Below are 22,329 nucleotides of genomic sequence, written 5' to 3'. Positions count from 1 at the left end.
AGATTTTTCAACCCCATACATGTCTTTTCTTTGTTTAAAATTTGAATTCAAGCTTTATAAAAACAAAGCAAAAACTTTTTTTTTACCTTTTATACTTTTATTCACATAAACAACAAAGAAAATGAATCAGTCTTTAATGTGACGAATGTGTTCCAGTAGTGATGGACCACATGAAGCTTTGTGATAAACTTCTCTTCCTTCAGCTCTACAAGGATGATACCAAGGTTTATATGTTGCACCTGGAAAAAAGAAAATGCATTTATTAGTGTCCCACATCGAGATACTTAAAAAAACCCCAACAAACACAAAACAAAAATGCAGGAGCCGTAAAGTCATTTAATCTCTGACATTCCATCATTTCACACTTGTAACCAGCACAGCTCTGCAATCCTTACAAATGCCTAAATGCCATTTGGTACACTGCAATCCTTACAATACATAGATGTCATTTGGTACACTGCAATCCATGCAATGTCTAAATGCCATTTGCTACACTGCAATCCTTACACAGATCTAGATGTCATTTGGAAGAAGTTTCAAATTAGCTGCTGTGGTGGACATATTGGATGTCAAGATTGCACCATTTTCATATATGACCAAGCAGAAATCATTCAAAGTCTTCTGGTGAAAACCCGATCAATATGGCCATTCTTTTCAGGGAAAGGGGTAGCGACAGCAAGATTTTGTAAGCAGCCATATTGTGTGTGATTTAGATTTTTAGGGTAGCTTTAACAATTTTTCAGGCATATCGCTATGATGTCTGCAGTGGCAGTTTATAGTAATGTCTAGCACTGAGGTATCATGCCGCAGATATGTAGCATGATGTCCCACCCAGCTACATTATCCTGAAACCAGGCCAACCAGTCCTAACACTAACCTCTTAATGCTGAGTGCCTAGCATGGCAGCTGTTAATACCATTTTTGTAAATTTTTGGTATGACTCGGCCAGGGATCGAACCCACAACCTCCCGCATCCCAGGCAGACGCTCTAACCACTAGGCCACTGGAGCGGTGCAGCCATATTGAATGTATGATTGGCACTTAGGACTAAATAGGTATCACATTCTGTAGACTGAAGGTGGTAGGGATATGTATAGTCTGGAATGGTTTCATTTTATCTGCATCATTTCTGTTATTATGTATAGTGTACATATTTACATATTTTGGTACATGTTGCAACCTTATCTACTGTTGAAAACATCATACTGATATAGACATCCATTTGGAAGGAGTAGAGATAACAATATTTTCAAGATGGCATACATCATAATTGAGGGTCAATTTGTATGATTTTCATTTATGACCAACCAGACTCTATAAGAACTTTTATAATGAAAACACCTTGTAAAAATAAGTTTCCATTTAAGACAAAAAGCAAAAACAAGATTTTCAAGACAGTCACCATAGTGTATGTAAGATCAGCACCATTTTAATTTAGAACCACCAAGATATGATACACAGTCTTCTGTAGATATGATTTTCCATTTTGGAGATATAAAAAAAGAAAGATTTTCATGGTGGCTTCCATGATGGCCTTATTAGGTATCAGATGTACATCATTTTCATACTGTAGCAAACAAACATCATAGGAAACCTTCTGGTGCAAGCAAAATATCAATATCATGAGCCATCTTGGAGGTCAGATTAACACATTTTCATTTATGACCAATCAGACATAACAAAATGTCTTTCAGTGAAAACCCTATACTGATGTGATCATTCAGTTAGAAAAACTAGTGACAACAAGATTTTCAAGATGGCCATTGTGGAGGCCATATTGGATATCCAAGCAACACCATTTTCATTTAGGAACAAGGAAATCTATGTCGTCTCTTAATAAAATACCCATGTTGATGTGATCACTCAGAAAAGTAGCAGCAACTAAAATCTCAAGATAGCTGCAGTGACATGCATAATGGATGAGCAAGCAAAACCATTTCCATTTAGGACCAAGTAAACCGCCTGTCAACACAAGTTTTTCTGTGAAATCCCGAAGATGATTTTGACCATCAATTCAGAAGGAATAGCTATAACAATATTTTCAAGATGGCCACTGTGGCAGCCATATTATGCATGACATCATTAAGCTGAGATTGAATGCTCAAAGTATTTTTGTTTGGTGCTGATAGTATGCAATGTATATTTGAGTAACTTCTAGGTAAATGCAATTTTCATTCACAAAATTGTCCTGGTTACATGCTTCAGAAAATAATATGGCAGACTACAAATGCAAATACAACAATTACTACTACGTCACTACAATAAAATCAAGAGTCCCTCGAATCCTCGATGAAACTGATGTTCTTCTGGCTGAAAAGAATTTCCAGGAAATTTAAGATAAGACCATTTCTTTCTTTTAACTGCTAAATGTTGAAACTATCTTTGGTATTCTTTAGTGATAAGAATATTTTCAAATTAGCTGCTGTTGTGGACATAATGCATGTCATCTTGGTACAGTTTTCATTTAGGACCAAAATGGCATCATAAGTCTTTAGGTGGAAACCCCATGCTAATATAATGGGTGCAATTGTGGCCAAATTCGACATCAGATTGGCACCATTTCCATTTAGAACCAACTAGAAATAATGAGTCTTTTTTTTTGTGAAAGCACATTGTCAATATGACCAGCAATGTAGGAGAAGTACTGATAACAAGATTTTCAAGATAGTCATTATGGAAATGACGATATAAGTCATTTAGAACCACCAGAAATCATAAGTCTTTCAGTGAAAACCCCAAGCTAATAAGACCATAGATTTTCAAGATGGCCAAAGCGCAGGTTTACTGAATGTCTGGATGGCACCAACAGGACCAGCTAAACATCATAAGAAGTTCTTTAGTAAAACTCCCATGTTAGTAAGATATCCATTCTGGAGGAGTATTGATAAAAAAATTTCAAGATGGCCACTCTGGCAGTCACACTGGATATCAAAATGGCACCATTTTATTTTAGACCAGCTGGATATCATAAAAAGTCTTTTGGTGAAAACTCAACATTACCTTTCATTCACAAGGAGTCCCTATGTAGCCAAGTGATCTAAAGCGTCTGCCTTTACTGGTCATCAAAATTATTAATGTGGGTTTGAGTCTAGAGGCCCGCCAATGTAGGTATGTGAAGATTTACGATCTGACCCCGCCGATGTCCACCCAAGCATATGAAATCTTCCACTGTTCAAAGCAGTCTTTTGTATTTCTTATGATCTATTTTGGTGGGAATCCTGCTATTGGAACCAGAGTCACATATCTTCAATCTTTGTAGCCAGGCCACCATGGGGCTAGCTGGCCGATGGGCAAATTTACATATTTTGGAAGGTGATGTGTCCATTTTGCACAATGTTTAAGAATTTGCTTAGTTTAAAAAGTAACATTCACACAGTTAGAGCCAGCATTAGAAATGGCTGAAATATATATATATATATATATATATATATACACACACACACACATATATGAATGACACTACCGTTAAGACTCCATCATCAATGGTACATGTATGTGCAATGCCAGCATGAAAGGTTGTGCACTGGCAGCTTTGTCAAGACGGATACAAAAATGTATTGGGTAAGCATTATCTTATTTACATACCCAAGATGAAGTTAAAACAAGCGTCATTTGAATTAAGCACCGGGATATTTACTTACATTAATTTTGAAATAATACTGGGAAAGATTAAAGCATATTGGAAGGTTCTAAAGAGTAGCAGGCTGAACTGATAGCGTATCAGGACTGCTACGATAGAAGGCCCATGGGAGAACACTTCTTAGGAATAGTTTGAGTCCATAAAACATTATTCATCCTTGTCAACTTGTGGATGTGTGTATCCTTTTCTTGTGTGATCTACCTCCTTCCATACAGTAAGAGGTACACTCTAGAAATTGGCAAACTATGAAAAAAGTCCATAATTTTGTCCAAAATGATAGAGACAAAAGCCTTATCAAGTGCATTTATTCCAACTGACAACTGGCCTACCATTTTTGTTAAAATTCTCACTGTGTGCAAATGTTTGCAAAAACCAGACAGTCTTTGGTAATAGGATTAACATGCATAGATTACTTGCAATTTGTCAGGCACTTTAGTTACAGTCCATTCCAGATGTGTTGAAAATAAAGAAACCAGAATCGAAAGCTTAATCCGAGATTATGTGGAGGCTAACCCAGTTATGATGTAGTATACCAGTCATGGGTTATAATTACTGCATGAACAGGCAAATGTTCTTGTAATAATTTAAGTTAAAAACAGCAGTTTTTATACAATGATCTTTTTCAGAAATTCTCTAAGTATATCAGCATACCAAAATCAGACAATAAAACAGTGAAGTAAGAAAAAACATTTGTTTTCTTTATTTCTGATGGGTTGTTTTACAATGTTGGCATATACACTAACTTCTCAAACATGTTCTCCAATTTTAGACTATAGTTGTCTAATAAAAAAATAGACTTTTGTCAATAATAAAACTGTTTGAAAATGCCAACAGTATGAAAAATTACATAATCTACAGTAAGTCACTTGGTAGAACATGACTGTAAGCAGAAACTAACTCTGTATGAATAAGAACTCAAACCAGAGTCCAAACCAAGGTGTAATAAATGATTACATCTGCCTCAACTTTCAGTAATCTCCAGTAGCCACTGTAAACATCTTGAAGTCAATGAATTCAGATTGGTCTCTTTTCAAACTGAAAACTGTTTCAAATCTTTTATCTAAACTAATAATTTAAAATTTGAAATTAGAACATTTTTTAATTGATACTTTATAGCAATACTGTGCTGACATATTGTAAAACCAACCACCCACTCACCTACATTCTGTGATGGCATAAAAAAACACGAAAAAAGATTCTTTTCTATCATATCAAAATAGACATAATAAGCTGATAATAAACATATTAATGCTACTTTTTTTTTTTAAATCACTGCTCTTAACACATTAATCCCTGAAGGTTTTTGTCATTTCCGCCTGAAATTCGAGCAGGAAACACATTTTGAAAGTTATTTCTGAATACATCCTAAAACACCAACCTCCAGGTGATCTTCCAATATCATACTGCCTAGTTGTGTTAGAAAGACTGGAAATTCAAATTTGAATAAAATACAATTATGATGTTTTCTTTAAAGCATTTATTACATTTACAAAGAAAAATAGATGATAGATTTAGCAATATCATATATTAAAACCATGCATGTACACACACATAATCACAAACAGACAGACATAAAATAAAAAGAAATACAGTGTTAACAAATTAACCCCTGGAGGTTTTTGTCGTTTTCGCCTGAAATTCAAGTAGGAAACACATTTTAAAAGCTATTTCTGAACACATCCTAAAACACCAACTTCCAGGTGATCTTCCAATAACATACTGCCTAGCTGTGTTAGAAACAGCGTTTTTCATTGGCTATTTGGCTCACACATGAGCAGAAGGGTAAGAGTTCTTTTTTTGCTTAGCAGACCCATTATTTTCATATCGAGACCACTCTTTGTTCCAAATGCCCATCTTATCCTACGTTTTGCAAAGGTTCATCTGTCTGTTTGCAGTTCATACCAGTTTGCCTTAGATCTGAGACCCAAAAGTCTAAAATCCAGACACAAAATCGGATTCCAACCACAGGCGAATTTTGGGTAGAAAAAAATCAGGTCCAAAATGTGAGGTCTTTCCCTCTGTATTTTGTGTATTTTGTAGTGCAACTAGATATTCCAGATTATCTGGTATCATTGTAGAGCTACATCTGTCTACCTTTCTATAATACCACCCACTTTAGTGTATCATGCATGACCATGACACTACAGAGCTCGGCAGTAGGCTACTACCTCCGGCCATGTTAACTCTGGCTAGGGATTAATGTGTTAAAATCTGCCTGCAAAGCCTTTATTATTGTCCACCTCAAGAAGCCAGATGTGCTAGTTGCAAGTCACAGGCTTGGAGTAGCTTTGAGAGCTAGCTAGCTATAGTTCATGCACCAGTAATTACCCTGATTAACCATAGGCAGGCATCACTTGAAAAGCATACAGTGCACCCACCCATTTCTATTCTTGTTCACATGTACAATGCAGTTAACCTCCCGAGGATAACATGACAATATACAATGCAAAAATATGAAATATCTACCATGAAATAAACTTTTATTCCTACTTTAAACTGGCTTGGTCACACAGACCTTCGGAGTACTGAAGGTGGTAAATAGGTTCGGCATTGATGAATCAATGTGATCAAAAATACAAATAAATATTAAACTCTGTTAATGAATCATAAAATGAAGGCCACAATGACTTTGGGTTTTATGTGAGAGAAATGCATCCAATAGGGCCTTTCTGCTATAAATGGAATCTACCCATGTGTACTCACATATTGCTTATGGAAAAACAGAACAAAACACTACGTGATGCTTATGCCATTCTATATAATACCTTATAAACTTTATATTATGTTGTCCTGTTCATATGAATGTATATACAAAAAATTTCAAGGTGATTTCACCCTGAGAACATCGTCTTCAGTTGGCTCTACTTATTGAAACTTAGCAACCATCTTACAATGTTTGTCTGTAGGGTTTAAGACATTGCCCACATGGGGCTATGTTTAATCATGAGGTCAATGCATGTGGCATAACATACACCTAATTCGTAACCTGCCCTATTATCAAGTTTCATTACTAGAACATAAACAGCACCCAAAAAATGAACTCCTGACAAAGAACTGGAACAAAGGAACTGAGCATAAAATATAGGTCACAAAGACTTTTGTTGGCAAAAGAGATATTGCATTTATCAAGATGAATCAAGTTTTGTTATTCTGCTCAAGACAGTATGCATATAACATGCCAAAAACTGATCTGGTCACGAGTTAAATTCAAATGCTTGACCAAAGCTAGTAGAAGATAAAATACAGGTCACAACAAGCCCTTAGTTATTGGAGTCTTTAGTAATGAAGATGCATAACATCCATCAAATTATTGATTACAGTATGAACTATGAGAGTAAACACATAACAAGTAAGTGAAGCATAAAATATGGTCAATACTGACCAGGGCCAGCGCTACCATATAGGCAAACTAGGCAGCCGCCTAGGGAGCTGATTTCAGGGGGCGCATTTTTTTAAAAACATTATTGTTTATAAATTTTGAAATTGATATTTTCCGGGGGGGGGGGGGGGGGGGGGGGGGGGCCAGAATCTAGCCTTGCCAAGGGCACCAGGTAGTCTGGCTGAGCCTGGCGCCGACCCTGATACTGACCTATTACTAAAAGGAACATTACTCACAAGTTTCATGATTTTATATAGGCTATGATGTTAAAAACTCTTTATGCCACAACTTAACCTAAATGAGTAAAATGTGAAATATAGTACACATACCTTTTTTGGTATAAAAAAAATCACCTACGTAAAGAAATACAGTAATAAAAGTAAGTATGGCAATTGAACCACAATCAGTGAAATGGGAAACAAGTCACACATATACTTTTAAGATGAGGTTTAGTACTTATCAAGATGAACTCTCTCATCATGTTTTATGATTTTAAGTTATACAGTAGATAAAACACCAATATGGCAATGAGCTAAATCCAAAAACTTAAGCCAGTGAAATGGGTTTCAATGACCTTGTTTTACTGAAAGGCAAGGTTCTAATAGGGATAAAAACAACCATCAACTTTGACGATTATGGCATAAAGTCCTTAAGACTGAAACCAATTCATTGAAGCTTAAAATCTATATCACAGTGACCTAATTTTGTTATGATGGTGCATTATTCATCAAGATATATCTCCTTACCAAATTTTATGAATCATAGTTAAAAAGCACGTATGCAACTTTCAGAAATAAACCTACACCACTCCCTCAATAGTTCCCGCTTATAATGTAGGGTCAGGCGAGGATCCCATTTTTTAAAACCAGTAAATGCAAAACAACGATCCCTATTTCTTAAAACTGGAAGAAAATTGAAATCAAAATTGGTAATTGAAACGCTGACACATCACTCATTTTATTGTTGAAATGGTAGATAGAACCTCAAAATTTTAATCAACATTTTGAAACTGTCAACTTTTAATAAGAAGTCCTATAAGTGATTACATTTTCTTTCCAGACAACATTCTTAGTATACTATAATTAAAAATATTTAAGGAAACTTAGAACATGAAAATGTCATGTATGCCTAGTGTAGGCAGTATATTAATACTTAAATACCAATTAAATAATTTTTGTTAAGTGAAATTTGTGTTTTATTTCTTTTAGTTCCTTTTAAGCGTAATCATCATAAATGCACTAAAATGTATCAATCTACCAAAAAACAACTATGTCTGCAAGTGTTCTCTAAAAACCTAATTAAATGTCAACTGTGTTTTGGTAACTGACTTGCAGAAGTATCTGTTGTAGTGTTGTACTGAATTAAAAGCTGGCCTCCTTTGTATTATCACGCTAATTATGTCTTTTGAATCAAATAAACGAGGTGGATTAAAAGAAAATTTTAAAGGCAGGCAAATCCTACATACTTAAAATATAGAGGCCACAGTCGTATGTCAGGTGAACTCACTTCATGGATCAATCAAACACTGTTAATAGCATTATTGTGTATGTAACATGAACTAACTTAAATGACTCATTCATAACTGTGATCAAAGATAGCAAGGCAACCAAGCTAAAAGAATACTTCGCAAAATAAAGAGCTTGGTTTCACAGAATTCCTGAACTGGCATTAAGAGATATCCTCAAGGATGATAAGAAGATTCACTATTACTTCCAATTAAATCACAACATCAATAATGTACTAATTTAACAAATCAAAAATTGAGTTTAGATGCAGATGATTGTCTCACGAATCAAATGTCGCTTGTCTTTGAAGAAAAAAGGAATCTTGTTTGGCTGTGTATCAAGAGTCAGTTTAGTTCCCTGCTAAAGATAAAGAGTCAGTTTAGTTCCTAGCTAACAGACTCCCAGTTTGGCAGGATACTATTAAATACCACTCTGGGAACCAGACTTAACAAAACCAAAAGCAGTGACATAATACACAGATGTTTTCATGTACACGTGATGGCTGTTCAAACCAGTTGGAACAATCTTTTGCATGTTGGACATTTTGAAAATAAATGTTATTTATACAGAATAATGAACAACTTCAGTCATTAAACAACCCAGTCCCCTAACTCCCCACCCCTTGCGGTTTTCTCGATGTTTAAGCAGATTTTTTACAATTTTTGGAGGTCCCTCAGTAACGTGTGACCTCGCTTACAGTGCAGTCAATGATTGTGGACCCCACTGTATGAGAGTTATCAAGTGAGAAGTGTACTTGGTTTTGAGCTAAATTCCAAAACTTGACTTAAGCCAATGAAGTTATTAATTTAGATCAATGATGTTTTTGTGTCATATGGGTGTGCTACTAAGAGATAATATGGCCTGATAAATTATATGAAAATAAAAAAGTCTGATTTAAATAAAAACAAATTGATTTAAATTTGTTAAAACTCAAATTTTTTAAAATTAAAAGAACAAAATCATGATTTCCTTTCACCCCTTCTTCAGACAAGGATACAAGTCTGATTTACATTTTCCCATTCTATGACCTTTTAGATTACTGAAAGTTGAGGCAGATGTAATCATTTATTACATCTTGGTGCTTGGTATGTCATACAAATGACTCAAGGTTCATTAAAATATCTAACATAGTTCAAAAGTTCTATTCTGAACACAGATACAAGTCAAACAGTGCTTTGCTGATAGATACAAGTCAAACAGTGATTTGCTTTAACACTGACTTTGAAGCAGGGGATGTGGTTATGTTAATGGCACACCATCTATAGTCACACAAGTCATGTAGGCATTCAACACAGACTATTTCAATAATGGGTGTCATTTTTTAGAATTTGATTCTACATGCCTTAAGGCGGCAAGGATTTACTTTTAAATTATCTGGATTCTTACAGATCCACATTCCTATGGAAGGTCATTATTTAGATGCCCCAAGAAGTTCATGTGGCAAAATCAATATTAAAGAACTTAGACAATTTTGGACAAAATGAACCTAAAGGTGTGATCGAATACAATCTGAATTGACTGTCGCATATCAGAATGAAAGCTACACAATTATAAACAAATTCATACTACACTATAATGTGATGATTCTACTCTATGTGATCTTTTCTTGACCCAAGTTTAGTACATGGCCACCATAGAGATCGATAATTTTGTCTGGAAGGTTCTTGATGACAGTTCAAGTGCAGATCATTCAATAATCAGGACTGAACAGACTTTGGTTAAAGAAAATTAGTGTTAAATTTTCAAAGAACAATTTATATTTATTTTAAAATGAGTAGATGTGCATTTATGACCCATGTGACTTCTACTTTAGACATGAAGCAAGGGATGTGGTTATGTTAACAGCATATTATCAAGTAATGAAGTAGGGGTTGTGGTTATGATACCAGCACACCATATAGTCATGAAGCAGGGACTGTGGCTATGTTAATGGCACACCATCTAGACATGATACAGTGGTCCCCCTCTTGAATAGCCCCCCCTGACCAGCGGCCATTTGTTTCTTACAGCCAGAATCCCTTGGCACCAACAAGTTTGTGTTCAAAAGTACCCCTAAAAAATGGCCATCCCTCTAACACAACCAGCGGCCAGCGTATTAGTACAAAAATGTAAACTGTTCCTCTCACAAGCGGCCACTCTTTTTTTTCAAAATGTGCCAAGAATCAATAATTAATTCACATCGTAAGGTAAGTAATCAGATTGTCTCTATTGTTGATAGAGTGTACCTGTCTCCCAATGTCATGTTTCCGTTACTGTTAAAGCACATGTAACACTATGATTATTATTAAATCATTATATATAAAAGCCAACGTTTACAGGAAATCAAATGGATTCAATAATGTTATGATAGAGTTTTGGGCTTCACATATCTGTAGAGTTTATCTCATTGATGAATACTATGAGGTGCCGTAGTGTACAAAAGCTGGTCAAATCAGAACGCTGCCGCTGAAATTATGATGTCATATGTCCTGAATTCCAATTTCACATGTATCAAAAATGCTTAACCATAAAAGTTCCATTTTCTTGGTCGAGAATTTAGATTGTATCTGTTGAATTAAACAGTAATGTTTGAAAGTTATATTTTCTATGCTGAGGTTTTAGATTGTCGTTTGAATTACATGGTGGTGGTTGAAATATCGATGTCATATGTTGAGAATTCCTAATTCACGTATTGGTTCAAAGAGTTTATGTTGAAAGTTCCATTTCATATGTTGAGTATTTAGATTTCATTGGTTGAATTAGAAGCACTGGTTGAAAATTCAATGTCCAATGTCGAGTTTTTAGACTATATTCTGAATTACATGGTAGTTGTTGAAAAATTTTAATGTCACATGTTGAGAGTTTTAATTTTACATGCTGAATCACATTGATTGTGCTGAAAGTTCCATTTCGTATGTTGAGTTTTTAGATTGTATCGGCTGAACTACACAGTGGTGGTTGGACAGTTTATTGTGCTTGTCAGAATTGCTATTTTTATATGGTGAAATTATGTGTTGTTGTTAAAAGTAACATCACACAATGTCCTCTTTAAGAATTCAAAATAATATAAAGTACTAAGATACATCATTTGTGTATTCAATTATGAGGTACCATTACATTTCATGCATTTACAGTTTGAAAGTTACCATTCACAGTTTGAGAATTACTATGAATTTCTTTGCTAGAGGTCGCTCTCATGAATGGACTGCATTATTTTTAAACAAGGAGGCTGCTTGTTGCTGTGAAATTCAATAGATGAAATCTAAATACTCACCATTTGAAATGGAACTTTCATTACAAACAGTTACATTCAACGTATGAATTAGGGATTCTGAACATATGATATTGAAATTTCAGCCACAGCTGTGTAATTCAAAATATACGCTTTAAAACATCGATTTAAGAAATAGAACTTTAAACCACGACTGTATAATTCAACAAATGAAATCAAAAATCTTGATCAAGAAAATGGAACTTTAAGGATATGCAATTTGATCCATCACATGACACTGAATTTCTCAACATATCAGAGGTCTCGCTAGGATTTTAAAACTAGGAGTCCAGGACTCCCATTTTGGTAAAAATAGGAGTCCCACCATCAAAAGTTGCAGTCCCTTCTTTCCTACAGAATCAACACAGATGTGAGTGCATCTATTTTTAGATGGAGAGGATTCCGTAATGTAATCACTCACTTTAATACAGCTTCATTACAACAGTCCATTGACAGGATTGCAAATTTATGGTTTATTTATTTGTATATGTCCTTTTAGTAATTTTAGGCAATGGTTAAATAGTATCTGATTTGCTGTATTTTTTCCCCTGTATTTTTGCATATACGTGTCAGGTCGGAAACCAGCTTGGACCTTAAAGCGCATCTCGCGAATTCCACAACAAAGCATTGTCCCATACATTTCTGACCTACATAATTTGCATCTTAAAGTTAAATCTTTAATAAAATAATAAATTGGCTTTGCTTTCAATGATCTGTATATTTTTATGAAAACATCTGCCAGATGATTTATGAAAACAGACAATCTAATAAACTGGTACATCCCAGACTTAGTGAAGTCCGCCATTATTTCCCGTTAGGCCTACTGTTCACTTAGAGTTTCAAACTAATTTGATGACGAAATAGTGTACAAGAGGCAGTTAATATATATCCAGATAATCGATTCTGATCTTAAAACACATGTTTGTATGTTTTATCATCAAAGGATATCATGCAGGAAATTGATAGCTGCTACCTTACTTGGAAAAGTGTTAATGGTCAATCAGCTATCAAAACATATGCTTGTGAATGGGCAAGAGTTTGCTTGTCAACGTAATTGATATCAAGACTAGGCCTAGCTACTGATCTATTGATGAATACATTTCGCTACAACACTAGAACTAACCGGGCTAAGGCGAGCTGCATTTTAAAAAAAAGTATGGTCAGTCAATGTACCTCTAAAATAGCTCTTGTTTGTCCATCAGTGATACTGAATTTTGTTAATCCAAGTAAGGACTTATTCCAAACACTAAGCTAGGCATCACACACTTTCTTACACTTAGCTACTGTCCTATCCGAACTATCAATTCTAGCAACTTTAGCACTTTTCTGAATCTCGTTACAATCTTCGTAAGTCTGCCGTTTAACCCCAAAATACTTATCCAAATTTATGAATGGCATTTTGTCTAAGTCTCAACATGTCTTGATTCTCGTGCACTACTTATTCTGATACATTCGGAAATGAACACAATAACGAAAGCTAAAGTTGTTTATTTGATGTACTTTTATAAATGACCACATGTACATCTCTGGGTCTTTCTGACTCTGAATTCAATCAATGTAAATATCAGTACATTTTCGCATCCGGCCGCCAGTCAAAGCCTTTGAACTTGCTGCCCAGCTATTGCATCATGTTCTTTTTTGATGTACTCTTATAATGGCAACATGGATGTACATCAAGGGGTCTTTCAGTCACTGAATTATGTCATTGTATATAATAGCACAGCTAACTGATCAACACATTTCCCCCCAAAGCAGGTGGCTGAAGCAGGACTGGCAAGTCTTTGAATTTTCCGCACACCTATTACATGCGTATGGAGGACTCCCACATCAGTGATTTTCTGCGTCCCAGATCAGAAATTGGCATCCAAATACGCGTAATTAAGCATTTCCGAGATCTCTGACATATGACATTGAAATTTCAAATCCAACTTTCTCAGTGGACCAGCTTTTGTCCACTGTGGCTCCTCATAGATGACAACCAGATGTAATTGTCACGATCATAGCATGGCCAGCAGTGGTTAAATATAGATTTTGTGAATTAACAAAGACAGAGCAATTAACCTTGAACAAAACAGGGTACCAGACAAAGACCGAAAAATCACATGAAAATACATCTGTTGCTTCCTTTATGAAGGCATTTTGTCCACTCTAAAAAAGTTTTGTCTGCATAATTAAATTGCATACAGCTTGCAACATCCAAATAAATCATTACCAAACATTAACATATCATCATGTAAATGGGGACCAGGGATCGTCCTGGGCTTCGCCAATGTCGCAAATTGCGATTTTTTTTCCTTATTGGCGACAAAAATATCCCATCTGGCGATTTTTTTGGCGACACACTTTTTGGTTATTTAATTTGTACATACAATCATGGATTTGGACTGGATAAATTAAAAGTGAGAACGAAAGTAAGCCACAAACCTGACTAAGCAATGCATTGGAATCAATCTGTTACATAAACGATCCTTTGTTCGTATTGACAACCCCATCTTTACAGTGCATTGTTACATCATAATCTGCTTATGCTGACATCCGGGCTGAGTACTGTATGCTGTGATAAGTCAATCATGCTACCGCACTATACCTACAACTGACCGACTTCTGAAGATGTGAATAGAACAGATACAATTAAATTGTATGGCTAATCCTTCTGTGTTTTTTTTTTTTATACATATACCAATAGTTTTGCTAAACCTTCATAGAAAACTTATAACCTTTGAAGTACCGACTGTGTATAAATACAAAGCAAATGGAAAAAATCTCAATCACAATTATATCTGTCGCCAGTGCAGCATTTTACTCATTGATCTTTTCCTTTTGCCATCAATTCCGTGTTACGGTTGCAGAGACTTAAACTCCGCAACAAGAAATAGCAAAAAAAAAACCAAAAAACAGTTTTGCATAATTAATAAAAATTATTTATTTCTCAAAATACAGGAGTGAAAGAATCCCTAAATTGGGTGTGAATTTATGCTTATATATACGGTCCAATATTGCCAGGTGTTGACTCGTGTAACTTTCATTCGTGGGAATGGAGATCCTATTTTGCTTGTCGAGAAAATTTATACCGCATTCAGTGATCATTCTTGGGATTTAGGAAGCAGTTCACTACAAGCTTTGGGATGCTAGCCATGGGGGGGGGGGGCTGCTGAGAGACTACTGGTGTCACCTGTCAGCACTGTAGACTGTGAATGTGGATTCAGTAAGATGAACCTCATAAAAACTGACATCAGAAATAAGCTCTGCATCTCATCTCTCGAGAATTTAATGAGAATCAGCATGTACAGATGTGAAAATTAGACTTTGAAACTGCATTCAACAAGTGGGCAACTCTAAAATCGCGACAGATCTTCATGTAACAGTTTGTAACATTTTGTTAATGCTTGTTGTAATTAAAGTATTAACTAACCCATCTTTTGTAATTTTCATTGCCTGTTACATTAACAGACTAAATTAACACTTGGAAAAATGTACACTAGTTTTGGCGACACTTTTTGAAAATTGGCGACAAAATATTGAGATTGGCGATTTTTTTGGCGACAGCTTTTTAAAAGCCAGGACCATCCCTGGGGACGTATTACTTTAGAAGAAAGTCAGTTATTCTACTTGACGACATGGAGTGGGAGTAGGGGGGACATGCAGAACATTTTTATGTAGAAAAGACTCAAATAAAAAATTTTATGCCAAAAAGACTCGAATAAACAACATCGTAACCCATAAGGAGATTATTCAGCAGCAGTGGGAAAATGGAGGAAACAGAAAGAGAACTATGTATGTACCAAGATTTATTTTTTGCTGTTTTGTATTGTTTAATGCCATTTTTCTGCACATGATAGGCTATGCATGGCGGACATTATTAATTGTGGAGGAAGAACCCGGGAAAACTCCGGAAAGAACCACTGACCCACGAGAAGCTACTGGCAAGCTTTCTTACATACCCACATTGGCTGAATCCGAGACTCAAACCAACGCAGACAAGAGGTGAGATGGCAATGATCTGTAATGGAGAATGCTTTAGACCACTCTGCCACTCGGGGCCCCTACCAAGATTTAAATGACGTTTTTAATGGTTTTGCAATGTGCATGACAACAATACCTTATCATGCTTACATCAATAATAAGAACCATTAATGTATATCCAGTTGAAATAAGTATAATCTTAAGACAACCTTTTAATAATTAATGTTACTTTCAAACGAAGATATTAAATGCTTTTAACTATGTAGCTTTCTTACTATGTACATTACATATACTTCTCACTAAAACTGAGCCCCCCTCTGGAAAGGCCACCTGTCTTATAAGGCCAATTTCCCTATGCAGAAGGGGTGGCCGTACAAGAGGGAGACCACTGTACATACTTTGGGAAAACTTCATTAAAGAATCTATAGTGGTTTAAATGTTATACTCCAGTCATAGAATTACAGATCCCTTTGAAGTGACTGTGACCATGAGGCAGAAACTATTCCTATGATACGCAACATAGCATGTAGTCATGATAGATAGTTTGGCAAAGCTGTATTAAAATATCTTCAATAATGGTTCTAAATATATACATGGGACAAGCTACAAATCACAGAATTACTCTTCCATGCCATGACCCTTGATCTTGAGGTGGGGGGCATGGCTATAATATACCATGATATATGCTTCTGCAAAGTTTCATATAAATCTTTACATATGTCACAAGTTAATGACCTGACAAGCAAACATTCACAAATTGGATGGACTGATGGACAATACCATAACACAAACATACCAGTTTAGGCAGTCATATAAAATTAACGTGTCAAAATACAAAAGTAAGGAGCAAATTTGTCTGAGTTTTTAATAAGAACACATACTAAGTCCTTTAACCGAAAAGAATTACCTTTTTTATCCAATGAAATTCATTACCACCAGATGGAGAATGATGTGGGCAAATACAAAATCAGCGAAAGCTCTTTCTGGGCTAATTCCCTGGAAATCACTCTTGTTTTGAGGATTCACTTGCAACCTAAGGCAAACTGCAAGAGAACTTAAGCGTTAGTGTGAATTATTGCAGGTACTACAATAGCTATAACTAAAATTAACAAAATTAAATCTTACAAAATCTTGTTTAGCATTTGTACTTGATTGTTTCACATGTTGCAGGTTTAATTGCTACCAACCTGGCATCAGTAAATAAATCTATATTGACTAGGAAATGAATCTTAGTTATTCAATCATTTCACCTTATGGATCTAATCTGATGACGAACCAGATGCTAAAAATGTGTATGATCTTTCAACTTTTGATGAGTACTGTTTGTTAAATAATTTATGATTGTTCTGAGTTGATGTTAGGGAATAATAAATGTTGAATTTGAAAATGAACTGGCCTCTCTGATTTGGCAGGATAAGTGAGATTTTGGCAGTACAAACTGAAAAAATGTGACCCTTTGGTCAGGTCAAAAATACCATAACTTTAAATCTTATGATAGTGTTTACAGTGGGAATACCCAAGGATGGTTTAGACATTTAAAATACTTGAAAAACTGAATCATTAATATGCAGGTTTCAGGGGAATTTTTTTTTTACTCATATTACATCAGACGTAGATCAGTGTATCTGGTGCAGATGTGTACATTGTATATTTAGACCAACAAGCAGGTCTCCAATCCTAAGCTTTCTACAAAAATAACAATCAACATGTACTTATCTGTAATATTGTTTTATTTACAGCTGAAGTAAAACAAACTACACAAACAGATATATATATATATATATATATATATATATATATATATATATATATATATATATATATATATATATATCTATATCTCTAGTTTCCGACGCATCTGTCTCTCAAAGTTCTGCCTTAAAGGCCAGACCTAACCGCAGTTCCTTCCCAAGCATTAGTTAGTTCCTAGTGATATACTCCTCACTAGGTTTCCAGATGTTGTTCTTGCCTTGGGGTGATGCTGCTTTCCACGCACGTGTCAGCAATTTAAAAATAAGGTCAATAATAGATGTATACATAGGTGTTCTTTTCTGACAGGGGTTATTACTAAAAGGTGAGTGCCCTGAAGGATTTAATGCCATGAGTCAAAAAAAGAGAGGTTTTAGTTACCATCCGCATACCATGGTCAGTCAAAATAAATTTATTAATTACTAGTGAGCATCCTATAGTCAGAACTGATGGGGAGGCTAAAACTTCAGTATGGAATACAGCCCATCAATGTTGGTCTCCACTGTCAGAAAGAATAAAAAACCCAGAGACCTTGTTGGTTTAACTGTATATTATTATAAGGACGGCAAAGGGTAGGGGGAGATAACCAAAGCAAACATATCAAAATATGAACAGAACTTTTGTGTATGGAAATGTGTAAAAATCCCAATGGGTGGGTACACACTATGGCAATTTTACTAACAGCTACATATTGTCATTTCTCCAAAAGGTGCCAAACATTTTCTAAAATCTCTGAAGCACACATAATGACACTTTTTTCCTAAAAAGCTCGCAGTGCGGATAATATGAGATTAGAAGAGAAGATAATTTAATGAAAATAATTTCTGGGCTGCTTATGCAGTTCTAGTCAAGATATCAATAATTATTATTCATTTCTTACAATGAATAGAGAAAAAGTGCTTCAACTGTCAATGTAATGAATTGCAAATATTAATTTTTGTATAACCCTGTTAGAGGTAATTCTTCAGACTCATTTTCATTTCACCATTTATATGTATCTATGTAAAGATGCAAATTAAAAGCTGAAAATCATTCTGTACACAAAATATGATAGACAATGATGATTGAACTCTTTACCTTCTACAAGTACTTGCTGCCCTGGCTACTAAGCCTGATTAGCAGCCTGCCTTCTAGCAGCAGTTTGTAGGCTGAACCCCAGGGCATCATAATAGCTGCCTGAGTGAGAACTTCTTGAGTTATTTACATGCTGTCTACATTTTCTCTATCAATTTTGTCCCATGCAAACTATGTAATTTAATGAAAAATAAAATTTTAAACACTTACCAATGTTTTGTGCCTCTCATTTCCACCACCAAGTACATATAATCCACAGGAATCAATGTTTATATTCACATATTTATAATAAAAAAATATATCTCAATATATGTGTTTAAAATGTATATTAGATTACTTTTCTCACCACTATTATGCATACCAATGTGTCCACTATTTTATTGCAGATTTGGTAATTTTTTATGATACTGCCTGAAGCACGTAAAAAGAAATCTATCTCCCTTGCATTTTCTTCCAAAATAAATGCTGGCCCTGAAACTGCTGTAAAGTCGTCCACATTTACCGGTCTCACGTGTTCTGACCAGATTGGATTATCTCGCGTTTCAGATAAATCTGAAATGTCAAGTGTTGAAACAGGACTTATACTAATGTCAAATCCTTCATCTTGAATCTGGTTAAAATCAATATCATCAGAATCGTCGTCGGAATACATGAATGTTGCCATTTTGTTTTACTGTCACCATTGACCTCGTTTTCAACAGAATTTCCCGCTTATATGCTGTAAAACTACTAATAGAATATGTTCATCATTTTATGTAAGGACTATTTTCATTGGCTAAATATTATAAAAGAGAACAGATGTTTGTAATTTCATCCAATACAAAGCTTTAATATGAAACGTGTATATGCATATCGGGGGTTTCCCAACCCTTGGCCGGAAACGCATGTATGAGCCAGCCGGGACAGAGAGAGTATTATTAGCAGCTTGTATATGCGTCTCTGGGGTTACAAGGCTATTTTTATGGTCGCATATATGCGTTAGCAGAAGGTAAAGAGTTAATCAATAATAATAATAAAATATTGATTTAGAACAATTTCTTCTTTGTTTATCTTCTGTTCAACTGTTTTATTTGGCCTCTGGTGGATTCTAATAGAAAGGATTTGTGACCATAATGGTGAAAATAAAGGTTAATTCGCCAGAATGGATACATGCAATGGTCGTCCGAGAGTTATGAATTTGGATGTCACTGTCTTTTGACTGTATATGTGTAGTTTTTCAGTCTTCTTGTGATTCTGAAGTGATAAAAGACACGTGAGAAAAGTCAAATCGAGCGCAGGATTGTGGTCATGGTTGCACTCCTTGTGTTCATTTACATTACTGACAAGGTGATTGCATGTTGTCAGAGATTTCGCCATATCTTATTGATAAAACGTCAGACTCCTATGTTATAACAAACGACTCAAAAACCTTTGTCGTCCCTAACTATTATACTGCTGTCGGGTATTTCTGCACACCTAAGGTTTTCGTTTCCAATACTGAATCAAAACAAATACCAAATTCGAGCGATTAACAAAAATAAAATACAGCAATGCTTACCATTTGAAAAGATGCAATTGTTATCAGAACATTCTGTTCAAAATAATATTAATAAGTTTTCCTGACTCACGATATGTCTGCCTATTCTGCGCATAGCTTTCAAAAGATGTAATGTTTATCCATCTTGCTATATAAATGAAATATATTACTTTGGACCGTTTCTGTCAGCAGTTCAGTAGAGTAATTAGGTCAGGTTTATAGCTAGTTTTACAAAATTCAACGTAAAAATGCCAATAAATGGCAAGAGATATTAAGCAAACTAAACAGATCCTGCAAAAATGTTCAACATTTTATGAAAAATAAGTTATTACGTGGAAGAAAAACAACAATGAATAGGATGTAATGTGTTTACGTCTCGTTGATGGGGAAAAATTACTAAAAAATTTAGAAACAGACTATACGTTGGGGAATTTGTTGAGAATTTATGTTCTAGCTACAAGTAGACATGTTGGGTAGCAGACGATTTTGTACATGATGAGTTAACTTCTTGCAAAATTGGAAACTTGGATTAAAATATAGTTTTGTTTTAAGGTACACATTTCCATCTTTTATATAATGTATTTATTTGTATGATTCTAAAAGATGTATAGGAAGTAGAATTTTCTGGATTACAGGTTCACTTTTCTTAATTAATGTACAATTCTTCTGGATACAAAATGGATTTTTGACCCAAAATAGCATGTGATCAAATGTTTACAGAAATGACATATTGTTGCACAGAATTACCTGATGCGCAGAATAGGCAGACATAGTACTAATATTAGTGCCCTTACTCCTACCTCGTGGACAGGGTACTAACATGAGCATATACGTGTCAATGGAGCAAGCCAGGTGTGATTCACACCCGGCGCTCTTTTAGACCAATAATAACATTTTGAACATATTCCTTGAATATAATCCAATAAATTGAGTAGTCCCCTTATTTAATACCGGAAATATGGAAAATCATTGAAGAAATAGCTGTTAAATATTGTTTACCTTTTTTACCTGATATTTTTGTTTAAATCGTCCTCCATATTAGTTTAAATAATGATTACTTCCGTTCTCAGCCTAGTTTGTGTGCCATATAAGGACATTGAGGCTTATTTGGAAACGTAATCATAGTAAAAATTTAGCGTGGTTTGAGTCACAAATTCTGCACATTAAGAGTAAATATGGTTTATCGGCAACTTTGAAATTCCACCAAGAAGCGATTATTCGCCACTTGATTGACAATAACATAGCACAGAATATCCAAATATGGTCTGGCAAGCCTTATGTAGAAAAGGGGTCATGGAAAGAGTCTTGCATTATCTGTCATGGCGAACACGGTGAGGTTAGTGTAACCATGCCAATTTATTTTAGTGTGTAAGGTCTTAATAAATTCAAAATAAGCCAAACTTCTTTCACAACATGATTATACTTATGAAGTAGATTTCTACACTGTTTGTTTTTCTGACTTTAGTGATGATTTTTTTTTTGCTCCATTACATGATATGGGATCAGTTCGTAGCCTCAACCACAACAAATCAAGCTGAGGCTACGACATCGAAGCTAAGGCCGACATGGCGGTATACTGTATAGTTTTAACAAATTTCCAGTCATTATTACGTTTAATCAGCTCAAAAATCTCTATCAGTTTATTTCCAAAACCGATGACATAATTCTGAAAATAATCCACATTTTGTCCAACCATTTTACTCTGATTTTGTGAATATACAGCCCAACAGAGAGCTCTTACCAGTTATAATAAATGATCCAACGCAGGATGTGAAGCCCGATAGGAATGAGTTGAATGGAAAGGTGCCCACCAATGCACAATACCCAAACTGAATGACACCAGTGAGCAAAATGTATAATAAATACGCGTCTATTATCTTTAGCTTTTTGGGTGTGTTATCCACGTATTCATTGCAAAATTTAGTTAAAACGGCGGTCAACTTCTCTGGCATTTCTGGTCCTTTACTTCAAGCACCGGCACTTTCGGAAACAGACGTGGCAAACAAGCTTAGAATGGTTCTACATCATGTACGAAACAGTTACATTATTTATAACAAAGAATACATTGATAATCAGTCTACAAGAAGGAGACAATGTAATAAAATATGTTACCATTAAATTATACTTTATTTGTGCCAAAATTAATAATGTTACAATTTTGTCTATTTTCTTTAAAAAACTACATGATCTCGTTAACTACCGTAACTGTCAGTCAATTGACCATGTGACTTTCTCTGGTGTACTAGTTGATCA

At 35.0% G+C, this 22,329-nt stretch overlaps 1 protein-coding gene across 1 annotated transcript; it reads right to left on the bottom strand.

Moving 5' to 3' along the window:
* Window positions 1-75: 75 nt before the first annotated feature.
* LOC149783058 (dolichyl-diphosphooligosaccharide--protein glycosyltransferase subunit DAD1-like) lies at window positions 76-22,091 on the bottom strand. Its single transcript, XM_089934656.1, has 3 exons — window positions 21,818-22,091; window positions 16,645-16,780; window positions 76-239 (listed from the first exon to the last, which is right to left on the bottom strand). Exons 1-2 carry the CDS (start codon window positions 22,026-22,028, stop codon window positions 16,650-16,652), a joined length of 342 nt encoding a protein of 113 aa, XP_089790782.1. The 5' UTR covers window positions 22,029-22,091; the 3' UTR covers window positions 76-239; window positions 16,645-16,649.
* Window positions 22,092-22,329: the final 238 nt, after the last annotated feature.

The sequence above is a fragment of the Sinohyriopsis cumingii genome, chromosome 15, assembly GCF_028554795.1.
Source record: "Sinohyriopsis cumingii isolate HCF-2022 chromosome 15, ASM2855479v2, whole genome shotgun sequence".
Taxonomy (NCBI): Eukaryota; Metazoa; Mollusca; class Bivalvia; order Unionida; family Unionidae; genus Sinohyriopsis; species Sinohyriopsis cumingii.
Note: the sequence above shows the minus strand (reverse complement) of the source record. Positions and strands in the feature narration are given on the sequence as shown.

Coding starts and splice junctions, on each gene's coding strand:
- LOC149783058 (XM_089934656.1), bottom strand. CDS start 22,028: ATGCCAGAGAAGTTGACCGCCGTTTTAACTAAATTTTGCAATGAATAC. Junction 16,781..21,817: donor TGGATCATTTATTATAACTG/GTAAGAGCTCTC, acceptor GTTCTCTTGCAG/TTTGCCTTAGGTTGCAAGTG.